At 42.6% G+C, this 25,019-nt stretch overlaps 1 protein-coding gene across 1 annotated transcript in view; it reads left to right on the top strand.

Moving 5' to 3' along the window:
* Nucleotides 1–25,019, top strand: part of LOC108787970 (bactericidal permeability-increasing protein-like) — a 52,296-nt gene that overhangs the window by 15,450 nt on the left and 11,827 nt on the right. The window contains exons 10-11 of the mRNA XM_018557668.1: nucleotides 10,732–11,107; nucleotides 11,203–11,288. Of these exons, the coding sequence (XP_018413170.1) occupies nucleotides 10,732–11,107; nucleotides 11,203–11,288 (462 nt within the window). The remainder of the gene's footprint in view (nucleotides 1–10,731; nucleotides 11,108–11,202; nucleotides 11,289–25,019) is intronic.

The raw sequence follows: 25,019 nt of genomic DNA, 5'->3' as shown, positions 1-25,019 counted from the left end.
TGAGCGCTGTGCAGAGGAAAAACGCCGGCCGCTCACAACATTCTCCTCCCGCACAGCTCGGTCTTCTGTGACAGTTTCTCTCCTCCCCGCTGGGACACAGAGCAGCGCCCAGCGGGAAAGAGAGAAATCACAGATGCACCGCTATTTCGGCCAAAAAAGGTAACTTTCAGCATTTTGCCAAAAGTGCCGTTTTCGGCCGATATGATATGGCGGCCTATATAACGGTGCAAAGCTAAAGGAACTAGTCCATCACTGAAGCCATCATTCACATGGTCCTAGGGCAGCGTGATTCTTTAATACAGCAATGGGCATCAGGTTAGTTATATTCACAAGTGTGCTGAGAAAACACCCATGTATACAAGGCTCTGCCAGTTAACTTTAACAAATGGCTGCATTTTTATTATTTCAAATTGTTTTGATATTATTTCTAATTTTTTTTCCTATTTTTTTTATTTTATTTCTATTTTATTTCTAATTTATTTTATTTTATTTCTAATTTTGTTTATTTTATTTCTAATTTTGTTTATTTTATTTCAAATTTTTTTTCAGCACTACATGCTGATGGGAGCTGATGTTCACTATGGATGAATGCTGAGCTATAATGGCAACCACTGTCTGAAATGATTTGCCAGATAGTGTTATCACAGTTGCATGGGTCCATGCATTTCTGCTCTCCACTGTCTGATGATGCAACTTCTAAGATATCAAATCAAGATTGCCAAGACTCATAATGAACAAATCAGCATGTGTATCTTTCTGCAATAGTGTCTTTGCAGTATTATCCTTTTCTATACAAAAAAAAAATGGTTAAAAACTGCAAGAGATTTCTAAACCGTCGCCACTAAAATCTGCAAAGCTTCTAGGGAAATATTTCTGCACTAAAATATAAATATATATTTCTCAAACTGACCACCAGTGTCAATAAATACCATAAATGTCCAAGAAAATAATCTAAAATGTGCCGAGCTTAATATTAAATCCTCAAATCATCCAGTCAGTGTTACTTATAAGTAAACATATAAACTATTACATATAATACATAAATAGTTTTATAACTTCTACATAAAAATAAATTTAAAAACCTCAAATTCATAAGTTTGTACATAAATATTGTAATGTGACTAATGAATAATTCATATTTTCAAATGAACATCCGGCTGTTAATCATTTGTCACTCCCAGTGAAGGCTCCAAGTAAAAGTGATACATTTGGGACTGATAAAATATTGATTACTGAAGTTTTCTTATTAGTGTTTGGAATTTTCACTGGGACTGATGTATTATTAATGTGTCACGTTATAATGTGTAAGTATGAGCTTATGAATTATAACTAAAGGAATCTATAATGGGTCTGATCTGAATTCTCTTTATTATTGCAAATCATACACTATGGTTAGTGGTAGGAACCAAACCCGGTTCAAACCTAAGCACCTCTCCACCTGGAAGGAGCCCCTCTGGAACATGGAAGGAAGCTCCATCAGCTGTGAGCAGGATGCAGTGAAGTAATTGACTTTATATGGCTACATGCCTATATTTGATAAATTACATTTACCTAATATAGCTATCTGGCAATATAAGGTCAATGACATCCGCACAAGCATCTTGTCAGTTTATTTGCATGCCGCTATGTGGCGGAGAATGCCTAGCCCGCAGCTGACTGGGTGGAAGTGCCCATGGTAGGTCCTTGTTTGGAGGAGCTCGTGTTCAGAACGGGTTCTGTCCATACCAGAGGTTATCCCTAGTAAGCAGAAGTTAACTGTTCAAATAGGTGCCTTTGGTTATAAATTCCTGTGAGTCTATTCAATTTCTCATTTTATTAAATTAAGACCTGATGAAGTGGAGGGAGTGTTTATGTCCTTAAAACGCACTGGCTGTTTTTGTGTGATCAAATTTCTTTCACAAAAAAGTTTTATTAGTTTTATAAAAAAGACAATATAACAGGACGAAACGCGAGATAACGATTCAATAAGAAGGTAGATCACAAAAGAGGGTAGTAAAATGTCATCATAAACAAACATATGTAACAAACAGAATATGTACAAAGATTCTTCAAAAGAAAAAGGGCACACATGATAGGTCAATGTGTATAATTTACCTAATAGAAAGAAGGGGAGGTGCCCTCAGGGCTGGTCCCATCCATGCCCTCTCATCAAGGGCGGAATGTGAGTCCAACCCAAGGAAAGAATGCGGTCTAAATTCATATGATGGTTATAGTCCAAACCATATTTTTAGAAACTTAGAGTTTGTCCGAAAGCTTTTAGAATGGCCGAAAGCTTCTCATGCACCATAATGCCCATGACCCCTTGTTTAACCTCCCCAAATTACACTGTAGGCTGTTTCCAAGCCTTAGCAATGGTTTGATGGGCAGCCAAAAAGATAAAAGTTGTCAGACGTCTGGTAGTTTTGGACAGCTTTGAGACAGGCCTATGAAATAGAGCTTCCCAGGGATTGCGAACAATTGTGCAGGACAGAACTGATCTGATTAGGTTTTGTGTGATCAAATTTCAACCAATGAAAACATCTTGGACTCATTCATCCTTTGGTTTGGCGCCCATTTCTGTATACAGTATACTGTATATACTGGGAGCTGTCAGTGAAAACATGGTCACAGTGCTGGGGGCACGCTCCCAGGACAGAACAGGGATGCCATCTGTAGGCATATATGTGCCGGCCCAGCCTTAAAGCCTGCGGCTCTGCTGCCACATATATGCATATAGCTGGTGGGAAGGAGTTAATCTGGTGGCCTTGGAACCTTAACTTGTGATACAGTAGAAGAATTCCCAAATACACCGCTACAGGCTTCCCGCTACCTCACACATACAATAAACCTGATATAACACTGAATAGCAGTAAGAAAGAAAAAAAAAAATCATAGCCACCAAATTGATTCCACCTTGCCTTGAAATTTTGAATCTGGTGATACAGAAAGAAGAGACAGATAAGGGATGTATCACCCAACACAGGCTACATTCCCAGTGACCTTGCGATGTGCTCTGCTGAATTTGGCCGCAGTGGAATACACAAGACTCAGATAGATTTAAATTGAGTGAACTTCCTAACCGTAATAGGAAGCGGGGATTTCTACATATCATTTGTAGCTCACTGATTGCTTTCACTTGTAGCCTGAAATTGCTTTTTAAGGTTCAGTAAATGACTATTACATTTTCAAGTGTGATTAATTTAATTTTTCGGGTGTGATGAATATGTAACACTCACAGTGAAAGTTAATCATGCTCAAAATTTGTGATGCTGAAGTTCCTGCACCAGAAAGAACCAAGCCAGCTTGCAGAAGCCACATACCAGATATAGATCAGATAATATTCAGCAACCCCATTTCATGTGTATGGATATGCCTCCTTATTAATCGCTTTATGATATCTACATTTCTCTGGTTAAAATTCTTACTGCTTATAATTACTTTTATATGGATACGAAATGCTGTTGTTTGCTTCTGTTTTTTTAATTCTTGATCTAAAACTTTAATAAAGAACTTTAAAACTGTAGTACGAACATACTGAGTGTATGTTGCATGAAAATATTCCATATTATAATTAGCACACCTCTGATCTAATGGGGTCCCTGTTATCTGTGTAACTGACCCAGAACAAGTATGGAGATCAGGAGTTTTGGCTTCGTTCTGACTTTCCTGATCTGCATAATTGTTCCAGGTCAGTGACCCAGAAATCATTAAAGTGGAACTCCAGAAATGTTTTTTTTTTTATAGATACGTTGGTCCAGCTTGGCTCGATGTAAGTATCTATATCTAATCTCTATAGGGCCACTGGGGATTCTGAAAATCACTGTAGTAGTCTGCGCTACGTAAAATCAGAAATGGTCTCTCCCTAGTGCATCTCAGGCAGCTTCTCCTCTGCACACTGAGCACTGGGATTTTCTCTCCTGGCACCGCCACCATTCAGAGAGCTGTCACGATATTTCAGAAGGCCGACTGCACTCTTTACGGTTTCACAGCTCCATGGTATCAGTGGTGCTCAAGGTGATCGCACGGATGGCGCCGTGCAAAAACTCAAAGTAATCACAGCAGTTCACCGGCACACACAAAATAAAGTTTCAAATATCAATATTCTTTGATATGTTTATTCGTGAAATGTCACGTCATGTCATCAGAGGCTAATGTTTCTGGACCTCGCAGGGAACCTAAGTGACATCACTGTGTCGCTATGATGAAGGGTCCCTGCGAGGTCCCAAAACGTTAGCCTCTGATAACATGATGTGACATTTCACGAATAAACATATCAAAGAATATTGATATTTGAAACTTTTGTTTTGTGTGTGCCAATGAACCGCTTTGATTACCATGCAGAGAGCAACTTGTATTTTTACATACACAAGGCATACATTCATACAATTAATACCAGATGTTCTCTGATTGGATGTGGTGGAGAAGAGGGTTGGATGGTGTCACGACCTCCACTTCATCCAATCAGAGAATGACTTATATTCATGGAAAAAATGGAAGGTGGCGGCCAGTAAGCATCTCCCTGTGCTTCGTGTGCAGAGGGTAAGCCACTGGAGCCACAGCTGGAAGAGACAAGCACTGACTGTATCTAGGGCAGATTACTACAGTGATTTCCAGTATCCCCGGCGGCCCTTCAGAGTTTGGGGTGACACTAAGGTGCAATTAAAGTAAAAATATAAAAGACATTTAAAAAAGTGTACGTAAACACTAACAATAAACTGTTCTTATTTGCTTAAATTTTGGTTATATCTGTTCGATAAGTAAAAGTAAAAACCATTTGATCCTGCAAAGAACTGAGAATGCTGTACTGAAATCTCAAACAATATCAGCCCAGCTCACTAACTACAGAAAACTTCCCACTTGAGATGAGTAGAGGGGGAGTTGTTATATAGTCCTTACACACTTGCTTTTCTAGAGTGACAACACTGTTGCTCCATTAATACAGTATAGTGAGCTTTGTCACTTTAGAACAGGAAGTGTGTTAGTCTAAGAACTGCCAGGTGGACATAAAGAGAAAAAAGAATGAAAACAAACAAATGCAGCCATCACATCTAAGCCCACATTTGCACCTGAGCATTTTGTCCTATGTTTCTGGGAGCGTGACAACACTCAACATGAAGAATCCCATTATTTTTAATGGTGCCTGTTTACACCGGAGCATTGCGTCTCCTGTCAATTGTAGCTTTAAAAATAATATGAGCTTCATCTCACATTTTTGGCCCAATAGACTTCAATGGGAGCTCCTGAAAAATGCATCTAACATGCTTTTTTTCATGTGATTGTGTGCCTAACAACCATCTTCTCCTAGACATTAGTTTTCCATTAGTAAAGCTGTAAAACACTTAAAAAACACAGAAGAAATGCTTCTAAATTTCCTGAAATACGCTAGGGACTGGTAAACGGCAATACAGTGGCATAACTATAGCCATTGCAGCCCAGGCTAACGCTATGGGGCCTGGGGGTGGAAATGTCTCCTATTAGGTTGTTGAGGCAAATTAAACACAGTACATGTGTAAAAAATACAGTACTACATCATTAATGGTTGCAGTGGACGACAACCCTAATTCTCTGTAAAGTCTACAGTGTAGGAAAGCTGACATCAGATGCAGAAGAGGAGTCTTTGGGATCTTGGCATCATTAGTCACAGCTCAGAGAAAGGTCATTGGGAGGGGGCCCTATTCCATTTTTGCTATGGGGCCTGTGATCTGTAGTTACACCTCTGCTGCCATATTTTACATTTTGTTTTTGAGTTTAGATATTGTTAGGAAAGGAGCGAAGTCCCCCTGTTTGCTGGATTGGAACCCAATAGCAGGGAACAATCCCAGAAGGAGAGTCCAGGCTGAGGTACAAGAAAGGATAATCCAAAATGCGTTGTCAGAGTACAGTCCGGGTCGAGGCAGGCAGCGAGTATCATAAATGGTGAGGCAAGCCAGGAGTTGCTAACCAGGAGATCCGAATAGCAGGGAAGGGAGGCAGGAAACAGGAAACAGGAAATGAGGTGTTGTAGCTGCTTTGGGAATGGCAGAATAACTCAGCAACAAGTCTTGGCTCTGGCTGGAATTTAAACCCAGCAGGGGCCAGCGACGCCCCCGTTGTCTGGGCAACCAGGAAGCCACAGGTCCCTGCGAACCAATGGGACGGCTGGGAGAGAAGGAGTGCTCGCAAGACCCTCCCCGGCAATGACCAGCACCCGAAGCAACTAAGAAGCCACGGCAGTGCCACATGCGCACGTCACGCACGCATGTCATGTCACCCCAAGAAGGACCCTACGATCTCCGTCGCACCCGCCGGACCCCAGGTAAGAGGGCACCCCTGGTCCCACCACAGATATACTTTAACTACGTATGCACCTTCATGTAACCTTTTATTTTAAAAATGAGCCCACAGGTTAAAGCCTTGTATACAGCCTGGGTCAGGGTGATCACTAAACAGACAGGAATCTGAAGATGAACACATGTATTTGCAGATTTGTAGGGTCTGACATGTTAAAACTTTTATTTTTTTACAGTACAACACTCACCCTGTAAATTTGCTGGATGCAGTTAGCTGATATCACCTACACTTGATGCCTCTACACTTACAGCCATTTTATAATGCATCACTAATTGCTTTACTTATCTGGATTACACCGAGCTCTAGTTAATGACATTCATACAATCTATTGCGCATATTTAAAGGCTACATAAATGTCACAACGTACGTGGCTAATCATGTGGATGTAATGTATGTTCTTTGTCTCCCAGCATTTAAATATCTCCAAGCAGACTCTCGAAGCAGGATCATTTTAAAGGGTAACGCCAACCAAACAGCTAAATCTACAGTAGTAACACACAAATAGAAATGTTTTAAGCCCCAAAACATTGTTATAGTAATATAACTATTTCTTCACCCTTTGATACCATACCATAGATAGATCATCACTGGAGAAAGTGCTACGAAGGCAACTAAACTCATAAGAGGCATGGAGGAGGATTATTGAGTCTATGGTCTACCATGCATGTGCATGTGATCCTTGATGAAACTTTCAAGTATATTCCCAACAATTGAAGTTAAGCTTACAGGTCTCTAATTACTTGGTAAAGACTTTGATCCCTTCCTAAATATAGGTACCACACTGGCCGTGCGCCAATCCATTGGTACTAAGCCAGTCATTAGAGAGTCTCTGAAAATTCGATACAATGGCTTTGAAATTATACAGCTCAATTCGGTGCTTTGTTCACCTTAGGCTGGGTTCACACCTAGGTGTATCGAATATGTGCGTTTCGTGACACGCGTTTTTACCGCTATTTTGTCTATTTCTGGACCATATCAATAGTCAGCCATTGTGGTTCAGTAGAGGCTATGGCACTGCCATCCCTGTTATGGACTTGAGTTACATCCTGTTCCCTGGTGTGCACAGAGCTGAAGAAAGTATCTAATAGATTTGCCTTCTCTTTGTCCCCAGTTACCAACTCTGAGTTATCTTTTAAGGGGCTTACATGCTCAGACCCGATTTGTTTACCATTACTATATTTATAGAATTTCTTGGGGTAATCTTGCACTCTTTTGAATCTTTATTTACTTTTTACATAGTTTGTAATATTCTTTGTAGCTTTTAAATGACAACAGCGTTCCTTCATTTGTATATATTTTTAAAACGCCCTTTTCTTATTCATTATGGCTTTTTTATCATTGGATGTTTGATAGTAGTTGCAGAAGGATTACGTTTAGGGGTTTGGTCATAAGAGGGCGCCAGAGAGGAACAACAGTGTCAAATATACTGCAAAACAAGCCGTGCACGACTGGAGGAGGAAGAGTAAGAAACCCTGACAGGAGTGGCCTCTCAGGATGACATAGACCTGTGAAGATTCAGGGCAGGTGCAGACCTGGGCGAAACAGGACGCGTAGTCGTGAACAATTGCACACAGCGATTACTGCGTGGCCCCACTGATTTCAATGGGATACATCCGCGCGGCATTCGCAGAAAAAAGGTACATGTTTCTGCGACACGACGCGTGGTTGTTTTAAGCTGCGATCATGTTCGGTTGCACGGGTGAATTTGCAGCGGCAAACCATGCGGCAGGAGCTGTCAGAATACAAAAAAATAACAGCAGATAGCAAGAGAAGTATTAGCTCCTCTGTTATCTGTCATAATTTCATGGAGATGCCCTCTGCTCTAGAAGCTGCATAAGAAACAGCAGGAGAGGCCGGTTGACGCTTAAAGCTTGCAGACAGGTGCAAGTGTGAGTCAGGTTTAGAGCACATGTCTGGAGGACTACAACCCCCAGCACAGCCCTGCATGCCTGCAGAACCAAGGGTAAGAGATATGTATATACTTGTAGAACTACAAGTAACAGTTCAGCTGCAAGTCTGCATCTGAACTGTGACAGTAACTGTCATTTTCAAATCATTGGCTGAAAATGACTGTCAGTGTTTGGCAAATAATAAACCTCATTATCATGATGTGTTAGCTTTGTGAACTGATCCTAATGCTACCAGAGCCACTTACTATAAATCTATATATAATATCATGCAGATCCTTATTACAGAGCAGTCAGACAAGTGAAATAATACATTAATGTATTATATTAGATGAATAAAGCCTCCTGCTCTGTGAAGGAAGTTTCGGTCCATTCTAAAATAATCAGTTTAGTAATTGCTCAGCATCACGTCTGACGATTTATTCGGCTTGTCTGTTTAACCGCCATGCAGCATGTAGCTATTAACCACTTCAAGACCAGGTGTTTAGACCCCCTTCCTGGCCAGGCCATTTTTCAGTGTTCAGCGCTGCAGTACTTTGACTGACGTTTATTCCGTCATGCAACGCTTTTGGGGACAGATAGAGCTTTATTTTGGTGGTATTTAATCACCACTGGGGTTTTTATTTTTTATTATAATTAGGAAAAATTACAGAAAATTTTGAGAAAAATAAGTTTTTTTTTACATTATGTTAGGAAACATTTATTATTAACCAGTTTTTTGGTCAAATATAAAAGATCGGGTCACGTCGGGTAAATAGACACCAAACATGTCAAGCTTTAAAATTGCGCACACCCGCGAAATTGCAGAAAACTACCGTACCCAAAATTGGCCATAGGCGACACTTTAAAAGCTTTTACCGCTCATCAGTTTAGTGTTATCAGTGATTGATGGCCCTAGACTTATTGCTCTCACTCTCGCATTTTTGTATGTATGCGCCCCCGACGCATGTTTACATGCGTGTATGTATGGGTGGGAAATTTAAACATTTTTTTGTTTTTTTATTCTTTTTGATGTGCAACTTTAAATTGGGGGGGGGAATTAAAATTTTTTTCCTTTTTTTTTCCCCACTAAACTTTATTGCTATCACATACGGGGGCTAATAAACCCCCCCTATGTGATAGCAAAATGTGACAGGTCCTCTTTATGCAGACATCAGGGGTCTCCAAGACCCCCAATGTCACCTAGGACCCCCCAATGAAGCTGATGAAGCACAGATCTGCTCCATCAGTTCTTTCCAGCTTCTGAAGCTGGAGAGTGACACAAGAATGCGGAAGTGATGTATTATACAACACTTCCGCGTTCTTGCAGAGGAGAGGGGACCGGAGGGAGCTTGTGTACTGAGCTCCCTCTGATCCCGTGACACAGGGGACATGCTGATCCCGGGCTCGCACCGGGCACAGTGTAGCCTGGGATCAGCGGGACAACGGCGGGGGGGCCACGGAGGGGGGACACACCAATCGGCACCCCATATGTTTGTATGGTATCAGGCATCGCTGCCTGTTTTTAAAAAACTGCAATTTTCCGCTCGCGCGCGCCGAGCGGCGTGCGCGAGGGGGCGTGTCTGAGCAGACGTCTAAAGACGCCCGCTCAGATCTAGAGAGCTCCGGGCCGGCCGTTTTTCTACTACGGCCGGCCCGGAGGCAGTTAAAGGACCAGTCCACCCATTTACTAATCATCACTGCATTTTTGTTATTGCATGGCAATATTAATCTGTAGCATCCATGACCAGATCCAGAGCTCCGCTGCGGGGCAGAGAGGCTGAGCATCAGCTTCCCCAGAGCTCTAGACGCCGCAACCGTGACTCCACGGCGCAGAGGGACAGAAGCCGCTCTCCTGTTGACCGGAACATCCCACAACCGGAGAACATCCAGAGCCCCCCCCCCCCCTCAGTGTCCAGCAGAGGGAGGAGCGTCTAGCATGCAGCATCTGCTTTCAGCAATTGCAAGAGGGAGCGCCTAGTAACACACTGCGCTCCTCCCACCAATTTCACTATAGCTGCCTCCAGAGATGGGTGCCGCAGAGAGACACTTGTCCCATCAGCTCTGCAACTATCATTTGGAATATTGGGGTACGTGTTTTACATTTGTTCATTTTTTTCTCAACCTTTATTATTTCTGAGTAAAGGAGATTGTTTTTACTAGTTGCAGAAATCATTTAGAGTTTATTTTGTTGATTAAGAAAATTTCGTTTGGCATGTCCTTAGTAAATGTAATTTCTCTCTTCTCACATACAGCGCAAGTTAATGTCCGTCATTCACGATCACCGTGAATAATGGAGTGCCAAGTCTACACGGGTTGCCAGGTAAAATAATAATACAATTTTAGTTGGTTTAGATATTAGGTTACTTTTCTCTCTCTACTGCTGCTGAGAACAATATCCCACGGGCACCGATATGATTTTATACTTAGAAAAACTGAAATGTAAAGAAATGTCATATGGAATTTGTTTTCAGCATTGTTCCAGGAGAGGAACAATTCACATTTATTAAACATCACTTTATCTTTGTTATTGCAGTACCTCGGTCTAGAGGATCCAGAGGTGGACAACATCTGCCCCATGGATTCAGAACAGCTTGTAGCCCTTGCTCCACTCAGAGGGGCAGAAGTCGTTGATCAGAACCATCCCGAACCGGAGAACACCCAAATGCCCCCCCTCACTGATCACCAGAGGGAGGAGCTTCCTTCCTGCAACATCTGTTTGGAAGTGATGCAAGAGGGAGCGCAGACTAACACCCTGACCGGCTCCCACCAGTTCCACATTGGCTGCATCACCAGATGGATGCAAGGAAATTTGAACTGTCCCATCTGTCGGCAAGAATCATTTGGATTACTCGGGTATGTGGCTTACATCTGTCAGATTTTTCTCCCACTTTTGCCATTTATGAGTAAAAGTAAGTGTTCTTATTAGCCGTGGAAAACATTTCAATCTTATTTTGTTGTTTTAAGTCACCCTTAATAAATGTAATTTCTATTTTCTCACATACAGACCGGGCTTCATATACCAAATTATGGACAGATGATCATCACTGCCTCTGGCCAATTCTGGGCCAGAGGGCCATCGATGTCTGTTCGGTTTGTTGATGGACAGCCAGACTTGCACTACACTCTGACTTCACCGACCTAAGCAGAACATGTTGGAATGTCAACATACAACATGTAAAGCCACTGTTTAAGGCTTGGATAGAATTTTGTAGTATAGCCATTCCATACTTAAGGCAGTATCCAGAAAAAAAGTGTCTAGTGTGGCCTTAGAAACAGCATTCTGCCTTTTTGGTGTTCTCCAGTCCTTGCATGGCTTTCTCACAGGCCCGATATACCAAAGGTATAATACTCTGCTCTAAAGTAAGGAGAGCGCTCTATGACTGACTCAGAGTACACAGCTTTGGAAAGTACCACAATTAAGTATCCAATGGTAATATACCAGGATGCCTTCCTTATTTCCCGAAGTGAACTGTTCTGAAACTTTAAAGCACTCTGCAGCTAAATGGCAAAGTACCCAAATGTACAGAAAGCACTATAATGCAGAGCCCAGTGCCTGAAAGTCATTTCCCAGTTTATCTCCACCCCGTCCACAAGCTTACTCACAGTGTGAGTCTTCAGAGACTGGGTGTCACCAGAAGCTCTGCCACAGCTCTGAACCCAGAGAGTACTCTGCAGGCTAATCTACAGAATACACAATGGTCTAGGAGGCACCAGAAAGCAGAGCCCAATGTCCCAGGGCCACATTGCAGACAGAACCAACAATCTTCAGTCCAGCAGACCAATTTGGGTACAGCCTCCAAGGCTTTCCCGAAGATTAACCAATCTGGATAGCTGCTTTTATTGGGAGAATCACCAAGCTGAGGAGAGAGCATCCAACCTCATCATAGACAACTAAACTGTGACTGTTAGAAACAGGGTTATAGGAGGCTAGTCTTCAACGTTCAACACCAATTTCTATCTCCTGCCTATAACCTATATTTTCATGAATAACTACATTCCTGTCTTTCTTAATGGATGCTAAAGAAACTCTTTCATATGCCTTCATAAGCACTGAAAAGAATATGTGTACAAGTCAATTGACAATAAAAATATTCAACTGCATTAACTGTATTATAAATTAGTTTATTTTGTATTATAAGTATAAGTTAAGGTAAAGAGTGAGGTCTGGTTCATACCAGATGCATTGGGGTTGCCCTGAATGCTTTTTCCAAGCACAGCCCCAACAGCAAAGTTGACAACACCGTGTTGCAGAGGTGTGCGCTGATAAAGTAAGGCATGCTTGTGAGCCCCCCTAGGTGATAGCAATAAAGTTAGAGAGAACTATGGGGTAACCTTTTTCCACCATAGTTCTCTTCAGCGTCACAGGAGGACATATACTAACCTTCTCCCATGACCCCAAAACTCAGTATATAGGGAGCTGAAGGGACCTGTATAAGAGTAAGGTGGCTTGCAGGATCAGTTGAGTATAACATTGTCATTTTTGAACCTAGCCAAAAACAAGCACTAAACCCTTGCAGTGCCGGGGTAGCCGGCACTGCAATCCTTTGCTAGAAATATGCTCCAAGATGGAGGCTCTAATAGATTGATGGAAAAACCTGGTCATTCAGTATGTTCAGGTAGGCAGCTATAATTGTGGTGAAATCACAGCCATTACTGGTCAGTGCAGGCCCTGTGGTTCGGAGACTCATGAATGTCCCACCTTCATTGGGGGTCATTGAGACCTGAGGTTGTTTTTATGTAGATGCTCACATTTCGGGGTATGTATTAGCTGCGCGCAGTCACTGTCACTGTAAGCTTATTGTTCTATTGCTCTACAAATGACATGCCCTCCTTTCAGCTTTCCTTTTTGCGGTCATTTGTCATCATCAGCGAAGTGATAAATTTATATTTTTTTTCAAGCTGTAACTGCGTGCGTCACAGTATGTGATGGAGTATATGTCAGTCAGGCTTGCTTAGTGATTCATCATGAATCTAGATAGGTTTACTCCTCATTATATCATACAAAGCTACTCAGCCACAATCACAAAAATTCCCTTAAAGTAAACCGCGAGGGTCGTTTTACACCTATACGATTTGCATCTCTCATACAACGCACTGCAAAGCATTATGGCGTATTGCACACATATTACATGCAATGATGCTTTGCAGTGCCATTGGGCTGCAACGTATGGCATCGCACCAAAGTGCATCGCAGCAAAAATGTTGTGGCAGTCCAAATATTTGGTACAAAAACAGACATTTCCCAAGATACTCTCCAGCCAGCCTGCAAAAAAAGGACACTAACTACTAAGGTTAAAAACAGAGATTTTAGGTGCACAAGTTTTGCAAAATATGTGGAAGCCGCACTGCCTTGTGAAGGCCCCTCTGTGTAGTGTGGTCCTAACTCTAACCTATGAGAGTCTCCATCTTGGAGCATATTTCTAGCAAAGGATGAATTGGGTGCTGGTTCACCTGGGCTACCTCCTGGCGAACCTGCACCCAATTCATCCTTTGCTAGAAATATGCTCCAAGATGGAGGTTCTAATAGATTCATGGAAAAACCTGGTCATTCAGTATGTTCAGGTAGGCAGCTGACCTCATTTTTTAGGAAAGTAACATTGCTGAACCTAGACCTGTTATTCAATGGAACGCTCTGATCTATTTGCTTAGCTAAATCCAGTTGGTGACTTATTTTGGGGCAGGCACCCAAAAAAAGGACCCGCTGGCAAAGCACCTTGTCCCCATGTCGATGATGGCAAGGGCCTCTTAACAGGGCAAGGGTCAGGGTTGTGGGGGTCTGTTGGCAGATGGGCTTATCTGAATCTTGGTCCCCCTCCCGGCAAAGCAGCTTCCCCATGTTGAGTGCATGTGGCCTGATATGGTGCAGTGGAGGGGACGCTCAAGGGTCTGGTAAGACCCCACACTGGGTTTTTTTGGCATTGGGGTCCCCCCTAAAATTCCTACAGGACTTAAAGGGTCCGGTATGATTTGGGGAGGGAAACTTCACGCTGTTTTTTTTTAAATAATTTTAACATTTAGCAACACAAGTTCATTCCAAATGACATTCGGAAAACATTTTTGATGCATCCGAATTATATTATTGGAAAATTTGAATATATTGAGATTAGTTATTTCTTTCATTCAGAAATTCGATGCATCCGAATGTCCAAATATGCCGATATTCGTCTACCCCTGATGAGTCCCATAGTCCAAGAATGAGTTGGGGTAGGATTTTTATCAACATTTTTGTAAAAAAAAATGTATTTGGTTCTATATGTGGTGTTACATTTTAAATATGTAGCTTGTTTCACTATATTTGTTTTTTTTAGAAATGTAAAGCTAATACTTTGTAGTGAAATGTTTTTTAATTTGATACATTGTAAAATTTGTTAACAGGGTCTATACTTTTAGGTTATATACTGGCGCCATCGTGTGGGTTGCTCTAGAACTGTATTCTGTTTTTTATATGATTATATGGAATTTAACAGGTAATGTGGTCTTATTGTTACATTTCGAGTGGAGTACCAAACACGCCAAGCTTAAAAATTGTGTGCCCTTGAAATGGCGACAAAATACGATGCCCCAAATTGTCCATAGGCACCGCTTTAAAAGTCTGTACAGATCAACAGTTTAACGTTAACCATGAATATTGGCCCTACATTTATTGCTCAAACTCTGGTGCATGCAGCAATACCCAACATGTGTAGCGCAATTGGCGCACCCGACATGTGTTTATGTTAGTATGTAAACATTCACAGGTAGGGAACTTTAAATATTTCTTTAGTATTATTACATTTATGTTATTTAACTTTTTTTTATTTAAAAACCTAACTCACAAGCCCCCAATGTGATAGCATATTAGGTGGTGACAGATTCTCTTTATTCTATTAGATCCCTAGTGTCACCTTTCCACTGCACCGAAGCTATTCAAGCTCAGGTGGCGCTTGAATAGCTTCTCCGGCTTCTCTAGCCGGTGGATGACAGCTGTGGAACCGGAAGTGATGCAATCAGCGCTGCTTCTTGCTCCATTCAGCGGGGAGGACATGCAACAGACATGTACATTTGCAAATCAGCAAAACCCAGGAAGCAAGCGAGGGTGTCGGACAGGGGGGTACTCTTCATTGGTCCGTGGACGCGATCTGGGGATGCCTTCTGAATGAAGGATACAGCTTTGGGCAGGTTTGCACAGTGAAGCTCACGGGACTGAAGACGAAGCAAGGTACTTCTCCAGATGGGCTGCACTCACGGGCACTGGCAGAACTACCAGGCCCGTTTGCACCTGGGCCCTGGCGTTCTTCCAGCTGAGGGGGGCCCCAGAGAGGAAGAAGAGGGCCTGCAGATCCCTCACACTGCCCGCGGTGTTTATGGGACTTGGCGTGTGGAAGACTGTAGCGGGGCGTGGGGGGTGTTGCTGGGCACAGAACTTAATTTCCCAGCAGGCAAGGCAGCAAGGGAGGTGCGGCATACTAACTGGAGATTCAGGCAGCATGGCCACTAGAGAGAGGTGCGAGAGTCAGCAGGCTAGAGGGACAAAAATGGTTTACTGTTTTGTTTATTGAAAAAAAAGTATTAAAATCATGTTTTTTATGATGGGGGGGCTTCATGGTTTCTTGCACGGGGCCCTGAGGTTTCTAGCTATGTCTCTGCTCACAGGGGTAGGGGCATGCCTTCAAGAGGAACATGTACCAAGGGTATAGCTGTCCTTTAAATACTTACAGCATTATCCTGAATCAGCTAGTTACCCGTTTTCTTTTCACCTAAATGGCATATTATGTGCTGTGGTAGAGAAGTAAACAAAGACAATCAACAGCTTGACAGAAGGGATGGATGGTATGTTATTACAGCTAAAAGACAGATATAAAAAAAGACAATTAATCCAGATATGAATTCATTAAAACATTACAAAATTAATTATTTCATATAACTAGTTCAGGCAAATCTTTTTTGTATATTATCATGCTGAGGGCCCCTGCACAGCAGCACTCAGACTGTAATCACTCTAAATAATAAATGAAATCTCTCATAATTAAGTCATAAAGCAGAAAGTATTACCGATTCTCTCCTCCTTTGACTTCAATGCAGACGGGGATTAATTACTCATTTTTAAGATTCCTTTCCCATTATAAGTATACACCTGGGAGATTAATTTCTTGAGACTAATCTCTTAAAAACCATTTCCAAATCTTTTTCAGTAGCACCAAATAGAGGGTTTTTTTTCTTTCACCCTAACCATAAAACAGTTTTTTATCACTCAGTTTTGCAATTCTTAATCTCTTGCATCGCATGTCGCATTTAAAATAATGTAAATAAAGCAATAGGCCACACAAAATTTTAGTCCTGATGATGTGAGATTAACCTTAATGTAGATTTGTGTCCAGGCTTTGGACATTCTATCAGTTAACTGTACTTACCAAGCAGTAAATATGCTTTAAAACAGGCCTTCATTGATTTCTATAGCTGCATGAAAAAATACTTTTTTTTTTCAGTAGCCCATTTTGCTCCTACCCCTTTTCCTGACAGCAGTTGGCAGTTTTCTTATCTCGAATGTAAATGCAGTGCTGGTGCACAGGAATAGTGGAGAGAGCAGAGTGCTGAGACCAAACTTGAATAACTTAAGTGCTTTTCCTGTGGACTTAAAATGGCCTGGATGGGAAGGGGGTTTAACACCACGGATGTCAACTGGTTAAGTTACATACCTGTAGACCAACCAAAGCTTCTGCAATGCATGGCCACTAAAGCATAGCATTCTGAGTGACTGGTGCTATCCTGCATATAAACTAGCATGAAGGGCACTTGAGCGCACCCCCATCATCAGAGCAACCATCAAGGAGATGCTCTGTTGTTCACTTACAAATATGCACTTGAACAGTGTTCCCTGGGACACCCGCCTGGATCTTCCCATAGACACTGAATATAATCCGTGGGAGGATCCAAGGGCGCCCAGGGGAACACTGCATATGTGCGGATTTGTGGATGAGCAACACAGCAGCTCCACACGCATTCCTGTGATGATGGGGCACACTCAACATACCATCCCTCCTAGCTTATGTGTAGCATGATACAAATCATGTACATAACCATGTATGTACAGCCAAAACTTTTTCCTAGTTTCTAACAATCTAGTTTTGGACAGAGTAGAGAATGATTAAGGACTCTTTCTTTCCAAGAGACACCACGGGAGGTGAGAGGAGCAATGGAATATCCCTTCTAGCCTTCCCGACTCTACAAAATAAAGGTGTTTGTATCACCTAGAGTTTTCTCTGTCACTGAGACAGGAAGTAAGGAAAAATGAGCAATGAGAAACCTGACAGAAATTCCAACTCTTCCCTGCTTTATCTTTGTCATGAAAAGGTTATGGAAGATTTTTCATATGACTAGGGATAATAATTCATGATGAATGATGATGTTTTATATGATGAGGAATAGAGGGTTTGGGCTTCTCTCGATGACACCAGTTTGATACACTTCTGAGATCTTTCAGAATTCATTGACTGGTGCATTTCACCTGCTTCTGAACTGCATTTGAATGCTTCGTGCAAGTTCTGCATTCCCATAGACTTGTATGGGAATGCAAAACCCCTCTGAAGTGAACAAAAGGCCATCAACACAGGCCCACTTGGTCAGTTGGTCAGATGTGTGATGAGGAAGCGTGGAGAGAAAGTGCTGGACCCATGACACATTGAACACAGTAGATGTAGGAAATGAAGCACCACACCAGTTAAAATGGTCCAGATACAACTTCATTCCATTAGGGTCAGGGGACACTCAAGTAGCGTATACAAGGCATTTCGGGGGTCAATAATACACCTCCTTCATCAGGGCTTAATAAGAGAAATCATGTATGTGGACTACAATCTCTGCAGCTTGAAAGTTGTATTGAATAGTGATAGGAGAACTTTAGGTTTGTCAGCAGCTGGTTTGGCAGCCTTGGAGGATTGTAGTAACTGATAGAATCACAGGTTCAGCATTACTGAGCTCTTTGCCCATCCACTGTGTGCCTATCACACAGACAGAAGCAGCTGGCCACTAATTGAGCTGTTAGGTGGGCAAAGCCCGATGGGTGATGCTGAGGGACTAGTTCCCCATCAGGTCTGTTTCTGCCCTTATAGTAACAGCAGATGGCAGTGGCTGGATTCCATAGCCTCTAGCATGCTGTCTAGCGGCTATGGAATCTGTCCACTGTCAATCACCAGGAAGGTGGACCTGATGGGGAATTTGTCTCTCAGCATCATCCATCAGGCTCCGCCCACTGTCAATCTAAGCATGTTCAGCCCTGCATCATTGGTTGGTAGGACACTGTCAGCTGTGTGTCCCAACAACCAATGACGCATCCCCAGACCCATTCAGCTACCAGCCAGGAGATTCCCTGTCCAACAGCTGAATGTAAACAAGGAGCGAGGATGCTGGATGATGTCATTGAGTTGTTAGGACACTGTCATCTGTGCATCCTAACAACCATTGGTGCATCAGCAGCCCCATTCAGCTTCCATTTGGGAGATTCCCTGACCAACAGCTGAATGTAAAAGAGCAGGGATACAGAAAGATGTGATTTATTTGCTAGGACGCTGTTGGCTGTGCGTCCTAACAACCAATGGTGCATTCCGAGCCCCATTCAGCTTCTATTCGGTAGATTCCCTGACCAACAGCTGAAATGTTAACAAAGGAGCCAGGATGCTGGATGATGTCATCGACCAAATATGGTCATTGCCATATTTGGGGAATGCCCTCAGCCAGCATTCCCGGCCTCTTTGCTTACATTCGGCTGTCAGCTGAGGAATCTCCAGGGTGGCAACTGAATGGGGCTGGTGATGCGTAACCGGTGGATAGGGGCCAGCATCCTAGCACCCAGTACGCCCTGAGTAGGAAGCTGTCACATTCATGACAGTTTACCAGAGCAAACATGCCCTTTTCTTTACAACACAGAGCCACACTGTGTAGTAATAAGCGGGGCATGTTTACAAGCCTGTTTCTGTATGTCATGTTAAAGTTGGTCTTAATTTTCTCCAGTTTTGCTATCTACAAGCTAACAATAATTATTTTTTAATTTATCGCAGCCATAGCGGCACATTGTGAAAGTGACACAAATAAGAACCACCTGAATGTGTTGTCCTGTGGCTTTTATGTATTGGGCACAGGACTTTTTAAAGGGACCATACCACCAGAAAAGTGTCCCAAATGCTTTATTGAATTGCCTCCAGAGTATGTAGACATGTGTTACCACATGCATTATTGCGTTTTGTAGTGTGAATACGCCCCAACTAATGCAGTATCTGCACTGCAGCAATTCCACATATTGCCAGCGGAGGTCAGAGTTGTACCACCAATATTAGTCCAATGCTTCTGCTAGCGGCACTGAACAGAAGCTCATAGACCTGATTAAATAAACCCAAAAATGATTTATGAACATTACAATGACAGCTATTCAGAAGTGGGTTTTTTTTTTTTTAAACATAAGGAACTGATACTTGAATAATTTGTTACACAGAAGGAGGCCTTTAAATGCTAATTCCACCTTTGTGACCATGTTTAATGCTACACTTATATTTAGGCTGTAACAAGAAACATAGTCACACGTCACAACACTTGTAGACCACTGAACCTCCTCCAGCCCCATAAAAGATTGCCTGTACCCCCATATGGACTTAGGTTCTTGTAAATCTCACTGGAGAACAAGTACGGTGACGTCACAACACTTGTAGACCACTGAACCTCCTCCAGCCCCATAACAGAATGTCTGTACCCCCATATGGACTTAGGTACTTGTAGATCTCACTGGAGAACAAGTATGGTGATGTCACGACACTTGTAGACCACTGACACCTCCTCTAGCCCCATAACAGAATGTCTGTACCCCCCATACGGACTTAGGGCTGGGGGAATAGTCTGCAGAAACCTGTGCATTGCATCTGCGATCCACTGATCGTGTTTGCAATGCTTTGGCCGATTCAATGCAAGCAAATAATAAATGCACATATTTTCTTTCCTCATTCTGTGTGCACTTATTCATTTTTTGCAAAAGGTGGAACATGCCTTCAATGGTTATTTGCAATTTGACAGAAGGGCCATTTGTAAAAAAAATAATGGTAGACTGATGATAAAGTCTTTTATTGGTATGTTCTATAATATACTCTGAATGGAGAGCTGAACTTCTGATCATCTAAATTGAGTTTAGCTATATTATGCTGTATTTTAGCAACATAAAAAAGGTAAAACACAGGTATTATAGAAGGCGGAAATGAGTGGTTATGGATGATGGAAGGCTATTATGATTACGGTGTGCTATTTCTGTTTAAAGTATGTGTTCACAGAGTTGGTATTTTAAGTATTGCTTGATGTAGGCTGGAACTTCTATTATATTCAAGAAAGGAGTTGAAATACAAAAGTCGGGCTGGTGCTGCAGACAGGTGGGCGAGTCTGGCGCTGGTGAGTTTAAAGAAAACCTAAAGTGATAAAACATCTAGGCTGCCATTTAATAAAGTAGTTGAAACACTTTTCTAGTGGTGTGGCCTCATAGATGCGCCAAATTCATGCAACATTTACAACAGTTTCATAGACTGTTATGACATCTGCAGCAAGTTCTTATTTACGGCACTTTAATATTGTGGTGCTATGCCTGCAACAAATTCAAAATGAAACACTGCCATATCGTGAACAAGGAAAGTGGAGCTAAAACAAGACCAGTTCCATTTTAGAGTAACTATGTCCAGGGCTGTGCCACTCCACCCTCATGATCAGTTGCTAGGACGCAGGCAGCCTCATTGGCTGCTAGGACGCAGGCAGCCTCATTGGCTGCTAGGACGCAGGCAGCTGGGCCACACAGCATTATTGGTTGTTAGAATGCAGGCAGCTGGGCCACAGATTGAGTGTTAGGAAGCAGGCAGGTAGGCTGCACAACATTATTGGCTGCTAGGACGCAGGCAGCTGGGCTGCGTAGCATTACTGGATACTAGGATGCAGGCAGCTGGGCTGCACAGCATTATTGGTTGCTAGGATGCAGGCAGCTTGGCTGCTCAGCATTACTGGTTGCTAGGATGCAGGCTGCACATCATTATTGGTTGCTATGGTGCAGACAGCTGGGCCACACAGCATTATTGATTGCTATAGTGGGACCATTACTGCTGGTGATATATTGTTTCAATATTAACCTGCCCAAGAGACTGTTGGGGTAATAACCTTCCTAGGACACTGTTTGGGTATTAACCAGCCTAAGACACTGTTTGGGTAATAACTTGCTTAGGACACTGTTTGGTCTTATTCTAGTATCACTTACAATAACCATGCTACAGTGAATGCCAGATGTGGTTTAGTTCTCATTCACACTTTAATGTTACGTGATCGCGCATTCGAGCAACACGTCAAACATGCGCACCACGCTTGCAGTGCCATTACTTGTTAATGGCACCCCAAACACAGCCGGTTAAACGTGCGTCTTTGCCCGTGCGTGGACACACATCAAACAGGCACAAATGCGTGTTCAAATAAAGTGGGAAGCTTGCAACTGAAAATGCTGCATGAGTTTCTTTGCTGCATTTGTTGCACATGCAGCAGCCCATTGAAATGAGTGGGCTGACACACGGCAACGGCGACAAAAACGCACACGGATTCACGCATCATGAAAGTGTGAATGTAGCCTTAGGAGATGTTCTTATTTGCACATTAGCAGTCCTTCCCAGTTAATGGAAAATTCTGCTATCAGAAATGCAGACATGAATTTTCTTAAACCTGTGCTCCTCCTAATGGGCACTCAATGACACTCATGGGGGTGCTTCTATATCCTAGGGACCAAGACAACAACCTTTGGCAAGCCGCCCTTATACAAGCCGTGTGGTCTACAGATGTATCACTGAGTACAGCTCTATGACATTCGCTAGGTACTTATCTGGGTGCCCCTCTGCCCTTGTCATGCTGCTGATCTCCTGTTACACCATGATAATGCTTCCAAATGAAGGAGATTTATCACTGAACAAAACGGCTGAGCGAGATGAATGGGAGCAGACAATAAAGTAGAAGTGAGGAGGAGGTAGCAGAGATACAATAAATGGGGGAAAAGATAAGCTGAAAAATTAGAAGGAAGAAAGAGGCGACATGATTAGCCAGTGGGTTACATTAAAGAATATAAATGCTTATTAATTAAACTGTGCAAAGAGCAAAACAGTGAGTGCAGCAACCCATACCTACAAGAAGTCAGAAGAATACAAGACTGATTTTGATTAGTTATTATGATTATTACTATTGTTTTATTAATATTATTATTAGGGATGTACGTATATGTATAAGTGTATGTATACTTCGGTACTCGCCGATACCGGTAGCATGGAGCCGGCTTCTCGGCCAATCAGAAAGCCGCGAGGTGAGCCATGATTCCTGATTGGCTGGGAAGCCAACTCCATGCAGTTTGGCCGGCTTCATGCTAATTGGCTGGGAAGCCGGCTTCCCAACTCATCAGCATAGAGATGGCTGTTTGGCCGGCTAGATGCTGATTGGCAAGGAAGCCGGCTTCCCAGCCAATCAGCATTGAGTCGGCTTCCTGGCCAATCAGGAAGCCAGAAGGCGGGTCACCCAATTGGTTCTGATGCCTATTTCCTGATACCGGAACTTCCAGTATCAGGAAGCCGGGCAGCGATTCATTACATGCTGCCCAGCTTCATGATTGGCCATGAAGCTGGCTCTTTGCTCCCTTATTGCCAGGGAGCATGGAGCTGGCTCCCCAGCCAATCAGGAAGCCGGGGGGGGCAGGTAATGACTGCCCCCCAGTCTCCTGATTGGCCTGGAACCCGGCTCCATGCTCCATCGTCACTTGGTGAGGAGGGAAAATCGCCCAAATATCTAGTATCTACACCTATACCAATACTAGTATTGGTGCATCCCTAATTATTATTATTACTACTACTATTATTTTTTTATTATTATTATTCAGGATTTATATAGTGCCATCAGGTCCACTATGTTTCAGGCATCTCCAGTAGCCATCAGCTTTCCTTGTCCTACTCCTCTGACAACACAGGCCTCCTCCAATACTTAAGGCCTAACTAAACACTTCCCGTTCTCAGCATCCCTACCCCCAGGCCTCAGGCCTAGCCATGGGGGGGTGGGGGGTGGGGAGGCAGGCTGGACAGCTGGACATACCTAGCGCTATGGTTTAAGGACCCATTTAACACTTATGTGTTGTGTTAACAGATTGTCATGCAAGGCATAGTGTGAATAATTCCTCTAGCTACATATTAGATTCACCTCACTAAGTTATAATGATGGTTATTTGCTAGAACCGTGAAATGGCTAAAAATAATACCGTAATCGCTGTGGCAAACAGCAGCACATGTGTTATATCTTCACAACAATTTTTGTACTGACGTTTTGTTTTTTAGACAGAGAATTTAATGAAAAAGCAGAAGGAAAACTTTACGTAATTACTATATATATCCATATACCCAAAGAATTATTTAAAAAACGTATCTGTAGGAAAATGAGGGATGTTTATGGTATACAAGCAACTCAGTTTTAAATTGACACTAAACTCAGGAGTTAAAACCTAAAAATGCATTACCTTAAGGCTCCATTCACACATGAGCGGTGTTCTGCACATATTCGGGCATACGAATACACGCGGAACCGCGCTAAACATAAAAAACAATGTATTGCAATGTGCATTGTTCAGACTATTGCGGCGGCTGCGCGTCCCACAAAATAGCCCAAGCGCGATTTTATGGGCGGATTCTGCATGTTCCGCGGAAAACCGCGTGGAAAACTGCCACTTTGTGCGAATGGAGCCTAACTGTTAACAAAATGTATCTTATTTGTGTAACACTGGGCTGTAGATCCTCAAATCATCACCGAATTGGTCCTGACACTGTCCTTCCTTCTGGAGGGTGACTACTTTTGTTCCCCATGGCACCCCTAATGTAATATTGTATCATACCAACAACATTTTGAATGTAACCAAGTCTCTAAATCATGTTGATTGTAATGCAATAAAATCAATTTTTTATACAAAACCATTTATGTTTGATGGACATCTTGTATGTTTTGGACACTTTAAAAAGCCCCGTTTTTCCCTTTTTTTCTTATATGACTCTTGTATAGAGTATTATATGAGGTCTGTATATAGTATATTCTAATATACACTGAGTGGCCAGATTATTATGACTACCCCATCAGTACTTCGTTGGGCCACCTTTTGCCTTCAATACTGCGGCGATTCTTCTTGGCATTGACTCCACGAGATGTTGAAAGGTGATTCGAGGAATCTGACACCATGCCTGATGAATAGCACTGTCCAGTTCTGTGAGATTTGATGGTTGTGGAACCAGCTGCCTGATGGCTCTTTCAACTTCGTCCCACAAATGCTCAATTGGATTGAGATCTGGTAATTGTGGGGCCACCTAAGCAAAGTAAATTCTCCCTCAAGTTCTTGAAACCACTCCTGCACAATACGAGCACCGTGGCATGGCGCATTGTCTTGTTGGAAGAAGCCATCTCCATTGGGATACACCATCAACATGATAGGATGAACTTGATCAGCAACGATACTTTGGTATGTTGTGCTATTCAGACGTTGTTCCACACGAATTAAAGGGCCCAAATCATGCCAGGAAAACATGCCCGAAACCATAACACTGCCCCCACCAGCTTGAACGATTGTACTCATGCATGTGGGGTGCATGCTTTCATGCTGTTCCCACCAAATTCTCACTCTGCCATCTGCATGATGCAACTGGAAACTTGATTCATCGGACCACATGACTTTTTTTCCAATGCTCGACTGTCCAATCCTTGTGTTCCTGTGCGAATTGGAGATGTTTTATCTTGTTAACTGCAGACAGCAAAGGTGTTCGAACAGGCCTT

The sequence above is a fragment of the Nanorana parkeri genome, unplaced genomic scaffold (assembly GCF_000935625.1).
Source record: "Nanorana parkeri isolate BGI_ZX_2015 unplaced genomic scaffold, ASM93562v1 scaffold295, whole genome shotgun sequence".
In the NCBI taxonomy this organism is placed as follows: Eukaryota; Metazoa; Chordata; class Amphibia; order Anura; family Dicroglossidae; genus Nanorana; species Nanorana parkeri.
This window is presented reverse-complemented; position numbering and strand designations above follow the sequence as displayed.